At 37.0% G+C, this 12,294-nt stretch overlaps 1 protein-coding gene across 6 annotated transcripts in view; it reads left to right on the top strand.

The window, feature by feature from the left end:
• UACA (uveal autoantigen with coiled-coil domains and ankyrin repeats) overlaps positions 1 to 12,294 on the top strand; it is a 109,359-nt gene that overhangs the window by 55,896 nt on the left and 41,169 nt on the right. For 3 of the 6 annotated variants that reach the window (XM_053594496.1, XM_053594498.1, XM_053594501.1), the window contains one exon: positions 6,368 to 6,501. In XM_053594496.1, coding sequence (XP_053450471.1) covers positions 6,368 to 6,501 — 134 coding nt within the window. Of the gene's footprint in view, positions 1 to 2,814; positions 3,216 to 6,367; positions 6,502 to 12,294 lie in introns of those variants that run through there. The other 3 variants (XM_053594497.1, XM_053594499.1, XM_053594500.1) reach the window with 2 other exon arrangements.

Raw genomic sequence — 12,294 nt, 5'->3', positions numbered from 1 at the left:
CAGGAGAGGAAGCTCTCTGTCCCCCTTCCCACATACTTTGCCGCTTTCATCTGGCTGCGTCTGTATCCTTCATAATATTCAAATCCATGTACATGAAATGTCTTTTGTGTGTGTGTGTGTGGCTGCTTTGATTTCTCTCAGAAACATTTTGGAGTTTTCAGTGTATGAAGTTTTTCACCTAATTGATTAGGTTTATTCTCAAGTATTTTATTCTTTTTAATGCTGTTGTAAATGGGATTGTTTTCTTAATTTTGCTTTTGGATTATTCATTGTTAGTGTATAGCAATGCACCTGATTTTTTATTTTATTAGATTATTAAGAAATGTTCGATTACTGTATTAAATTTGACTGTTGAGATCTCTGACATTTCACTTTAACACTTACTGTTTTATTTTTATTGCGATGGTACATCATTTTTTCAAGTGGCTTGTGATTATCTTTCAAATGTTTTAGAGCAATTTTTGTGGACTATAGATAAGTCAAAAATTCATGTTAGTTTTGAATATGAGTTCCATTGTGGAAGCACTGTAGCGCAGATAGTTGAAAATATCAGTGAAGTCTTTGGGAAGGATGTGGCTAATGACGCACAGTGCATTGATGATTTGAGAAGGTCTGTTCTGGTGACTTTCATCTTGAAAATGAGCCACATAGGCAACCTGAAGTCAAGGTGGACAATGATAAGCTAAAAGCTGTAGTGGAGGCAAATCCATTTCAACGAGTGAATTACCAGCAAGTTTTAACGTTATTATTTCAACTCTATTAGACCATTTGAAACAAATTGGCAAGGTAAAGAAGTTGGATAGATGGGTTCTCCATGAATTAAACAAGCATCAGAAAAGAAATCATCTTGAAGCTTGCCTTTCTTTTTTTTTTTTTTTTTGAGATAGTCTCATTATGTCGCCCTTGATAGAGTGCTGTGATGTCACAGCTCACAGCAACCTCAAACTCTTGGGCTTAAGTGATTATCTTGCCTCAGCTTCCCAAGTAGCTGGGACTGGAGGTGCCCACCAGAATGTCAAACTTTTTTCTTTTTTTTTTATGTTGCTGTTGTTTAGTTGGCCCGGGCTGAGTTTGAACCCGTCACCCTTGGTGTATGTGGCTGGTGCTGTAACCACTGTGCTACGGGCACCGAACCGAAGCTCGCCTTTGTTTGCTGTCACAACATAAAGGCAAACTATTTCTACACTGTATTGTTGTGTGTGTGTGAGAGAGAGAGATGAAAAATGGATTTCTTGTGACAGTCACAAGTGTTTGGCACAATGCTTGGATAAAGATGAAGTGCTGAAACACGGTCCAAAACTGAGTATGTATCAAAAAGAGCTAATTGTGTCTGGTGGTACAGAGCTGGTATTATCCACTTCATGAAATCCATAAGACACACAAATCTCTGTCTCCTGAGCATGGGCAGTTCCTTATATGGCTTCTATTACTCCTTGCAGGTTTCCCCCTTCCTTTTCATTTCCTTTGCCTTTGCTGTCCTATTTCTAGAAAGAATGTGCTTGCTTTGTTAACCAAAGAACAGGGTCCGGGTTCCATCCCAGATTTCCTCTGAAGAAAAGTAAAATAGACAGGGTGGTATCTCTGGGTCCAGCCAAATGACTCCATTGTGATATCTCAAACGGTTTGAAAAAAAAAGATCATTGTTTCAAAAAGAAAATATTATGTATGACCTTATATATTTTATAATTAGAATACGAGCCTAACATTTTAAGTTTAAATGGTAAGAAGTGGATTTCTTATGGAAGTTCGTAGCAGAAGTTTTAATTGGCAGCATGATCTATATAGTATCGCGGCTACCTCCTTCCTCTAAACACTGTGTTAAAATGTTTTGCATTCCCTTGAAACAATTTTCCTGAATCTGTCTTTTTGAAAGAAGTACAGATTATTCTCATATTATTGTGGTAATTAGAACATGGTAAAAAAAAAACAAAACCAGTTTGAGCTTGTGGACATATTGACCTTATAATGTAAGGAACGTGGGTACAAATACGGATATCACAGAGAATGCGGAGAAGTTGTCTGCTTTGTCCCCAAATGGAATTTTATTGATAGTCTAGCTCAGCATTTAGTGCGTATTTGCCTCCTTTTTAGTATTTAATCAGTTTGTTTGTTTTTATACACCGAATCCAGATAATTTGACTTTCTACTGATAAAATATTTACTTGTCATATTAGGCAGGGTGCTAAACTTGGAAATTAAGAGTACTGAGTTAAATTTAAATTTTGTTGAAAAGTATTCCTCACGATGTATTCTATTTAATGTTTTGGCAGTGCCTCTGGCTCTTCTCATTTAACATGCTAGGAGACAGACTGGCAGCAGTTGTAAGCTGAAACCTGGTTGTATGCAGAATGAGACTGATAGGGGTATGAAATAAAATGGAGAAAATTTGAAAGTGTTAACTGTGTGTTTCCTTAAATTAAAGTGTGACACATTTGCTTAAAATAGAATTTTATGTTCTGTTTGTCGAGGCTATTATAACTTCATGTTAAATGGTTCTAAGACTAAAACTGGTTTTAAATATTGTTTTGTAAAATAACCAAATTTGTTTCTTAACAATGTTGTCATGATGTCACACAGCTTGTTTTGATATACTGAAGTGTGTTTTGCAATATGTTTGAGTCATTTTCCCCAGTAGACCTGAAATTAATTACTCAGAGGAAAAGCATGCATTTACAATATATTCTTAGCTGCTCCTTTCCATCACTCAGCTGTCAAGTCCTATGGAATCTAAACCCGACCAATGGGAGACAGGCTGCACTCTGTTTCCTGGACAGTTCGGATGGGAGTAGTTTTATCACGCACTGCAGTGTCCGTGTGGCAGTGTTCAGGCAGCAGGATGCAGAGTGCCGTTCACATTTTCCAGCGGGGGCTCTGAAAGAGGCAACTTTGAAAGACAGCTTCAAAAGAAAAAGAAATAGAAGGAGTTACAGTACCTGACTTGGGCTGTTCTTAAGTGCTGTGCCGCAAGGAAGATAATTTTTGAGCATTATGAAGGCGGAGAAGGATCCTGAAGAGGAAGAAAATATCCTAGGAGATCCAAGCTAAGTGTAGCACAGTATGTGAGGGACTGAGTCTCTTGTTCGGAGCTGGTCTGAGGGCTTGCTTTGTGAGCTGCGGAGATTTGTAACTTAATGCAAAGTCGTTTGTCATTTGCAACAAGAAACTAAATCCAGCCTATGATGAACTGTTGGTTTTCTTGTGCTCCTAAGAACAGAGTAGGTATCTCAGTACTCCATTGTAACAAAAGATTCTGGTTTAGGCTTTCTGAACTGTGTTCTTTTTAAAACTTTTTGCTGTTTTATTAATGGTGGTTTCTTTGTTTTACTGTTTTCTTCTTGATTTAGTTAATTAGCAGATTGGGGTTAGTAATAGAAAACAAAAGTTCTCCTTTCTTTTTTAGAATCTTAATAATAGAGCAGTATTACTGTTAACTGACATTGGACCAGAACTGAAAAGTGTGTTTGGTGGAGTAGAATTGAAAATCGTATGTTAATGTGAGACTTCAATTACATTTAATTATCTTTTTTAAAAGCCTTACGTTTGGATTTTTATAACTTGTGTCTTAAGTAGCCCCTTTCTCTACCAGCAAGTTTACTTGGCAATAAAATTGAGATTGTTTTATTAAAATTGTAAGAATAAACTAATCAATCTAGAGCAAGTGTTTGTGTGATAAAGGTGACCTAATCCCTTAGGCATTTGAAAACACAATGTCTCTGAAGCCTACATCCCCTACTACTCCCCAAAGTGGAATCAGTAAACTAAAGAAAGCCTGGTAGTTTAGACTTTGAGCCAGTTAGTAGGGCTCATCTATCTATACAGATCGTTGACAGTTTGAACTTTTGAAGTTAGGAGAAAAGGTGTTCATCACCAAACTTAACTAATTTAGAGACTAACTAATCTGAAGTCTGCTTGAAGCCAGGTTTCATTAAAATATTAAATTTCAGGAGTGATTTAAAGTGGCAATATATCATCATTTTTCATATTCACTTTTTACTTCAAGTATGTACTTAGTATGATGTTTTTTAACTAGAAAATTGATAATGGTGATTTTTCTTTTGTGTTTGGAGGGGATAATAGATATAATCATATTGCTCAAACACTTAGAGGATATGTAGGTTATTTTTCTCCCAGAGATTTGTTATGGTATTTGTGGGTATAGGATTTGCTTTGTAAGTTAAGTGACAAATATGCAGATTTCTTTTTTGTTTTGGAAAGAACACTTGATTAAGCACACAAATTAGCAGTGAATTGATACAATATTTTAAAAAGCTAAAATCTTACCTGTTTAGATTAACATGTGTTTTAGTTCTGTATTCTGACATTTCCATTTATTGAGAAAAGATCCAAGTTTTTATTGGCTTAGAATATCTTGAATATGTTTTATCCAATCAAAGCTAATGTTGATATAATTAAAATAGTATATATTACTGATGTATACTCTTACTTGTAAAAAGCTATCTTTCATCTTCCTTTTAAATACACATGTGCACAGTTTTTGTCAAAATTAAAATTTTTTTTTTCCCTGAAAGCTTTATTGTTGGGGATTCCTTGAGGGTACAAGATGTGTCACACACTGAGACCCCACCCCCTCCCTCCTTCCCTCTCTCTGCTCTTCCTTTCCTCCACCTCCTCCTCATTTTCTCTCTCTCTCTCTGCTCTCCCCTTTCCTCACTGCCCACCGTGTCATTAATTGTCATTAGTTGTCATCAAATCAAGATTGAATACATAGGATTCATGCTTCTCCATTCTTATGATGCTTTACTAAGAATAAGTGTTCCACTTCCATCCAGGTTAATACAAAAGTCAAAAGTCTCCATTTTTTTTTTTTTTTTTTGTAGAGACAGAGTCTCACTTTATCGCCCTTGGTAGTGCTGTGGCGTCAAACAGTTCACAGCCTCCAACTCCTGGGCTTAGGTGATTCTCTTGCCTCAGCCTCACAAGTAGCTGTGACTACAAGGGCCCGCCACCGTACCCGGCTATATTTTGTTGCAGTTTGGCCAGGGCCGTGTTTGAACCTGCCACCCTCCGTATATGGGGCCGGTGCCCTACCTCACTGAGCCATAGGCGCCGCCCTCTCCATTTTTTTTAATGGCTGAATAGTATTCCATGGTGTACATATACCACAGCTTGTTAATCGATTCCTGGGTTGGGGGGCATTTAGGCTGTTAACCACATTTTGGCGATTGTAAATTGAGCTGCAATAAACAGTCTAATACAAGTGCCCTTATAATAAAAGGTTTTTCTTCCTTCTGGATAGATTCCCAGTAATGGGATTGCTGGATCAAATGGGAGGTCTAGCTTGAGTTCTTTGAGGTTTCTCCATACTTCCTTCCAAAAAGATTGTATCAGTTTGCAGTCCCACCAGCAGTGTAAAAGTGTTCCCTTCTCTCCACATCCATGCCAGCATCTGCAGTTTTGAGATTTTGTGATATATTGGCCATTCTCACTGGGGTTAGATGATATCTCAGGGTGGTTTTGATTTGCATTTCTCTAATAATTAAGGATGACGAGCATTTTTTTCATATGTTTGCTAGGCATTTGTCTGTCTTCTTGAGAGAAGGTTCTGTCCATCTCTCTTTCACCATTGATATATGGGATTATTTGCCTTTTTTTTTTTTTTTAACAAAAGCAATATGTGTCGAATGTAAAAGGAAAAAAATGAAAGTCATCTGTAATCTTCATACTTTATGATTTTAAATAGTTAATAACTTGAATCTTTTTAGCTTTTGTCTAGGTAGAAGTTTTCTTTTTGTCCTAATATTAAGCATAATGAATTGTGTTGTCAAATACGTGTGTGTAATTTGCCTCCATAAATATATTTTTCACGCTGCTTTTAAAATAAGTGGGTGGTGAGGGGCAGGTTCTTAAAAAAATATACAGAATTCCACTACATTTAGAGGACACTGGGTTTTAGGGAACTGGAGCCAAATCTTAAAGTGTGAGTTTCAGAATAGGAAGAGCACCACACTGATTTTGAAACTATGGAAGTCATTGTTAAGCTTGGCCACTTACGTCATTTAATATCCCTAGAACCTAGACTTTCCTCATCTGTTAAAAGGAGAGGATAATTTTTTTACTAGTTTATTAGAGTTGTTTGAAACATTTGTGGCTGGCACAGGATGGGTGTTCAACAATTATTAATTTGCTTTTGTTTCCTCAAAAATAGAATTTAAAATACTTCTTGTATATCATGTGTTTTGGGAAAGTCTTACAACTCTGTTTTTCTAGTGAAATTATTATAGAAGGGAGACAAATTTGGGATGCAATTGAAAAATGAGTGACGTATTAATATTACGTAGTACTGCTTCTTTTCCCCTTCCTTCTTAATAATATACTATGCCTTGTTTATTTTTTTTTCTTTTTGTAGCAGGCAGCAGATTGGAATAAGTATGATGACCGCTTGATGAAAGCAGCAGAAAGGGGAGATGTAGAAAAAGTGTCTTCAATCCTTGCTAAAAAGGGAGTCAATCCAGGCAAACTAGATGTGGAAGGCAGATCTGCGTAAGTATTACTGAATGATAAAAGCAGCTCTGAAGGGAATTTGGGTAGAACCTTGGGATACAAGTGAATTTTGTGAATTGTGATTATCAGCATTTTTATTAAAAAAGTCTTTGCCGAACCTGCACTATAAAATCTTTCGAACAAATTAATAATTGCTCTCAGTTTAAAAGACTTTTAGTCTAGAGAGAGAACACCAGAATGCTATTCAGTGGTCTAGTTGTTTGGGCCCTATGGCAAACCATAGCCTATGGTTATATGTGGTGTTTTCATTTAGAAGCATTTTCATTTTCCTTATCATATTTGATCTTTGGAGCAGCTTGCTGAAAAGAACAGGGAAAAGTTTACAGAGGTTGAATAACTTGGTCTGATTTTTTGAAAAGTCACAGAGCTGGAATGTGAACCCAAGCTTTATGTCTTTGAAGAATTCTGTAAATTATGCTGTCTTTTCTTCCCCAAGCCCCAATCCTTTTTTGATGCTTGGGTAATTCATTAAAATGAGAATGTTTAGAGCAGAAAGGCTCATGGAAACACTGGTAGGGATTCCACTCTTTTGTTTTTGTGTTGACCTGAGGAGGACTTGGCTTGTGTATGTGCTTATGAACTGTGTGTCTTTTCTCCAGTCATCCCAGTGCCTCATCACCTCCCTTCCTGTAGAGGGTGGAGAGCAGTTGGGTTGCAGGGTAGATCTAGGTTCTGTTACGACCCTATCTCATAATGCCAGTTAAACTTTATCTGGGAAACTGTCCACGGTTAGAGGTGAAAAGTTCCATTTCCTAAAATTCTTCAGCCTTATACTTGCATGGGTCTATTCAGACTATTATAACTAGAAACTAGATACTAAAATAGACATGAATATTAGGAAGTGAATAGTTCCTGTTTGATGTGGGTCACTATTTTGGAATGCTCACATATTTAAATAAAGATAGCAAAGCATAAATTAAATAGTTTTTAAAAGCAATAAACTTTGAAAAGTTTCGAGTTTATGGTGTTTCAATTTTGTCAAGTAGCAATTTGATAGCTACAGAAACTTTGGTTATTTTGGACCTTGTCCGTATTTTTGTGGAATTTCAAGCTATTGATAGGGTGCATGGTATAGATAGTAAACATTTAAGATCTATAAATGACATTGGTTTTCGTGTTTTTCCTCCAACACTAACATGTTAAAAGATGAAGGGCATTTTCTTTGGGATGAGACTCTTCAGTGTAACTCAGATCAATCATGCTCATCCATACTTAGAATATTTTGAGTAAATGGTTGTTTGAGTTTAGGATTTCTGATCAAAGGTTCAGTTTTGAGTGAGTTATTTGTATTAATAGAGTTATAAAAACTTAGTATAATTTGATCAGTTTGTGAAATATTTGAGTAGTATTGGTCATTGAGTCTTTTCACTGTGTAAAGTAGAATTGTTTCTGAAATTCATAGGATAAAGTATTTCCCTTTTTTAAATTCATACATAAACTATTCTTCCTTAAAGCAGTTTATATTTAGGTAAGTGTACAATGTGTTATAAAATATTTATTTGTATATTTGTATTATTTGTAATTACAAATGCAATTTGTATCAAATGTGGATTTTTTTGTTTTTAATTTTGAAACTTAAGATGAAAGTAACATGTGCTTCTTGATCTCAGTGTGGTTTCAACAGTGAAATATTTTAAGCTTAACGATGTCACTGAAAGGATGTTTTCTCCCTGTTCACCTCTTTCCTCCAGCCCTTTGAGGTCCCAACCCAGGATCCCCTCTGCCACTATAATTCCTGTCTTCCTATCCCTTTAATGCAGTCAGTTGTCATTCATCCACCCAACTGTTTTTATCTGAATCAATAAACGCTCTTAGGGAAAAAATGACCTAAACACTAAGCTCACGTCTCTAGGGCTCTATCCTTCCTGGCGTCCTGGAAGGGAGATGCCATTTTAGCTCACTGATGCCTACAAGCAGGTGTATTGTATTTTGTGCAACTTTTCTATTTGTCCTCAGAGGTACTGTTTGTCCAAATTACCTGTATCTCCCATTATGAGAGCTGAAGTCCATGTCTTTTTTTTTTTTTTTGAGACAAGAGTCTCACTTTGTAGACTCAGAGACAAGAGTCTCACTCAGTAGAGGGCTGTGGCATCATAGCTCACAGCAACCTCAAACTCTTGGGTTCAAGTGATTCTCTTGCCTTAGCCTCCTGAGAAGCTGGAACTACAGGTACCCACCACAGTGTCCCCGGCTATTTTTAGAGACTGGTCTTGTTCTTGTTCAGGCTGGTCTTGAATTCCTGAGCTTAGGCAGTCCACCTGCCTGAGTCTCTCATAGTGCTAGGATTACAGGCACCAGCCACCATGCCCAGTGTCCTTATCTTTTTTTTTTTTTTTTTGCAGTTTTTGGCCGGGGCTAGGTTTGAACCCGCCACCTCTGGCATATGGGGCTGGTGCCCTACTCCTTTGAGCCACAGGCACCACCCTCCTTATCTTATTTTTAAAGAAAGAAAACTAAACTTAGAGTTGATGTTTTCATTTCTTTGTTCTTTTCTTTTTTGAGACAGAACCTCAAGCTGTCCCCCTGGGTAGAGTGCCATGGCATCACAGCTCACTGAAACCTCCAACTCCTGGGCTGAACCGATTCTCTTGCCTCAGCCTCCCAAGTAGCTGGGACTACTGGCGCCTGCCAGAACGCTCAGCTGTTTTTTGGTTGTAGTTGTCATTGTTCTCTGGCGGGCCTGGACTGGATTCGAACCTGCCAGCTCTGGTGTATATGGCTGGTGCTTAGCCGCTTGAGCTACAGGTGCTGAGCTGATGTTTTTCATTTCAAAAGAGTATTGCTTGCAAAAATATTCAACAAGATCCTAACAAACAGAATCTAGCAACACATCCAACAAATTATATACCATGACCAAGTGGATTTTATCCCAGGGTCTCAAGGCTGGTTCAATATGCGTAAATCTATAAATATAATTCAGCACATAAACACATTAAAAAACAAAGACCGTATGATTCTCTCAATTCATGCAGAAAAAGCTTTTGATAATATCCAGCATCCTTCATGATCAGAACACTTAAGAAAATGGGTATAGAAGGGACATTTCTTAAACTGATAGAGGCCATCTACAGCAAACCCACAGCCAATATCGTATTAAATGGAGTTAAATTGGAATCATTTCCACTCAGATCAGGAACCAGGCAAGGTTGCCCATTGTCTCCACTGCTCTTTAACATTGTAATGGAAATTTTAGCCATCACAATTAGGGAAGAAAAGGCGATCAAGGGTATCCATATAGGGTCAGAAAAGATCAAACTTTCACTCTTCGCAGATGATATGATTGTATATCTGGAAAACACCAGGGATTCTACCACAAAACCCTTAGAAGTGATCAAGGAATACAGCAGCGTCTCAGGTTACAAAATCAACATTCGTAAATCAGTAGTCTTTATATATGACAACAATAGTCAAGCTGAAAAAACAATCAGGGACTCTATTCCGTTCACAGTAGTGCCAAAGAAGATGAACTATCTAACAAAGGATGTGAAAGATCTCTGTAAAGAGAACTATGAAACTCTAAGAAAAGAAATAGCTGAAGATGTTAACAAATGGAAAAACATACCATGCTCATGGCTGGGAAGAATCAACATTGTTAAAATGTCCATATTACCCAAAGCAATATACAATTTTAATGCAATCCCTATGAAAGCTCCAACTGTCATACTTTAAAGATCTTGAAAAAATAATACTTCGTTTTATATGGAATCAGAAAAAACCTCGAATAGCCAAGACATTATTCAGAAATAAAAACAAAGCAGGAGGAATCACGCTACTGAACCTCAGGCTATACTAAAAATTGATAGTGATCAAAACAGCATGGTACTGGCACTAAAACAGAGAGGTAGATGTATGGAGCAGAATAGAGAACCAAGAGATGAACCCAGCTATTTACCGTTATTTGATCTTTGACAAGCCAATTAAAAACACTCAGTGGGGAAAAGATTCCCTATTTAACAAATGGTGCTGGGTGAACTGGCTGGCAACCTGTAGAAGACTGAAACTGGACCCACATCTTTCACCATTAACAAAGATAGACTCTCACTGGATCAAAGATTTAAACTTAAGACATGAAACTATAAAAATACTGGAAGAGAGTGCAGGGAAAACGCTTGAAGAAATTGTTCTGGGAGAATATTTTGTGAGGACCCCCTAGGCAATTGAAGCAGCATCAAAAACACACTACTGGGACCTGATCAAGCTAAAAGGATTCTGCACAGCCAAGAACACAGTAAGTAAAGCAAGCAGACAACCCTCAGAATGGGAGAAGACATTTGCAGGTTATGTCTCCGACAAAGGTTTAATAACCAGAATCCACAGAGAACTCAAATGTATTAGCCAGAAAAGAACAAGTGATCCCATCTCAGGCTGGGCAAGGGACTTGAAGAGAAACTGCTCTGAAGAAGACAGGCACATGGCCTACAGACATATGAAAAAATACTCATCATCCTTAATCATCAGAGAAATGCAAATCCAAACTACTTTGAGATATCATCTAACTCCAGTAAGATTAGCCCATATCACAAAATCCCAAGACCAGAGATGTTGGCGTGGATGTGGAGAAAAGGGAACACTTCTACACTGCTGGTGGGGATGCAAATTAATACGTTCCTTTTGGAAAGATGTTTGGAGAACACTTAGAGATCTAAAAATAGATCTGCCATTCAATCCTATAATTCCTCTACCAGGTATATACCCAGAAGACCAAAAATCACATCATAAGAAAGATATTTGTATCAGAATGTTTATTGCAGCCCAATTCATAATTGCTAATTCATGGAAAAAGCCCAAGTGCCCATCGATCCATGAATGGATTAATAAATTGTGGTATATGTACACCATGGAATATTATGCAGCCTTAAAGAAAGATGGAGACTTCACCTCTTTCATGTTTACTTGGATAGAGCTGGAACATACTCTTCTTAGCATAGTATTTCAAGAATGGAAGAAAAAGTATCCAATGTAATCAGCCCTACTATGAAACTAATTTATATGAAAGCTTTCATATGAAAGCTATAACCCAATTGTAACCTAAGAATATGGGGAAAGGGAGGCGAGAAGGGGTGAGGATGGGCAGAGGGAGGGTAATTGGTGGGACCACAGCTGGGTGCATCTTACAAGGGTACATGTGAAACTTAATAAATGTAGAATATAAATGTCTTAACACAATAACTAAGAAAATGCCAGGAAGGCCGTGTTAACCAGTTTAATGAAAATATTTCAAATTGTGTATAAAACTAGTGCATGGTGCCCCATGATTGCATTAATGTACACAGCTATGATTTAATAATAAAAAAAACAAAAGAATATTGCTATAAGGTATTTTTAAAATTTTCTTTACAACTCTCTACATACATTTTAATCATTGACATCCATATTATCTTCTTGAGATACTTCTTCAGAAAGAAGATACTATGTATGTTTCTAGCACATCAGCATTGACAATGCATGGTAGATTTATTTTGATTTTTGTCCTGTTGTACGTCATCATTATAATGTTGATATATTTTGAAGAAAGAAGTCTTACAAATATTGTGAGCTAAGGAATGAAAATAAGCAAAAAATATTATCTCCAAGATTGTTGGGACACTTAGTAACTTTGCTTAAAGAAATTGACATTCCTCCAAAAATTCTAATGCTGTATTGTGTGGTATGGTTCCCATCTTCGCTGTTACAGAGAGATTACATGATATCCTCAGCCTTATAGCAATTTAATTATTCTAGTATAAGGAAGTTTATCTGACTCTTAAGAACACTATCTTCCTATTGCCCTGG

Source organism: Nycticebus coucang, chromosome 6 (assembly GCF_027406575.1).
Source record: "Nycticebus coucang isolate mNycCou1 chromosome 6, mNycCou1.pri, whole genome shotgun sequence".
Lineage (NCBI taxonomy): Eukaryota > Metazoa > Chordata > Mammalia > Primates > Lorisidae > Nycticebus > Nycticebus coucang.
Note: the sequence above shows the minus strand (reverse complement) of the source record. Positions and strands in the feature narration are given on the sequence as shown.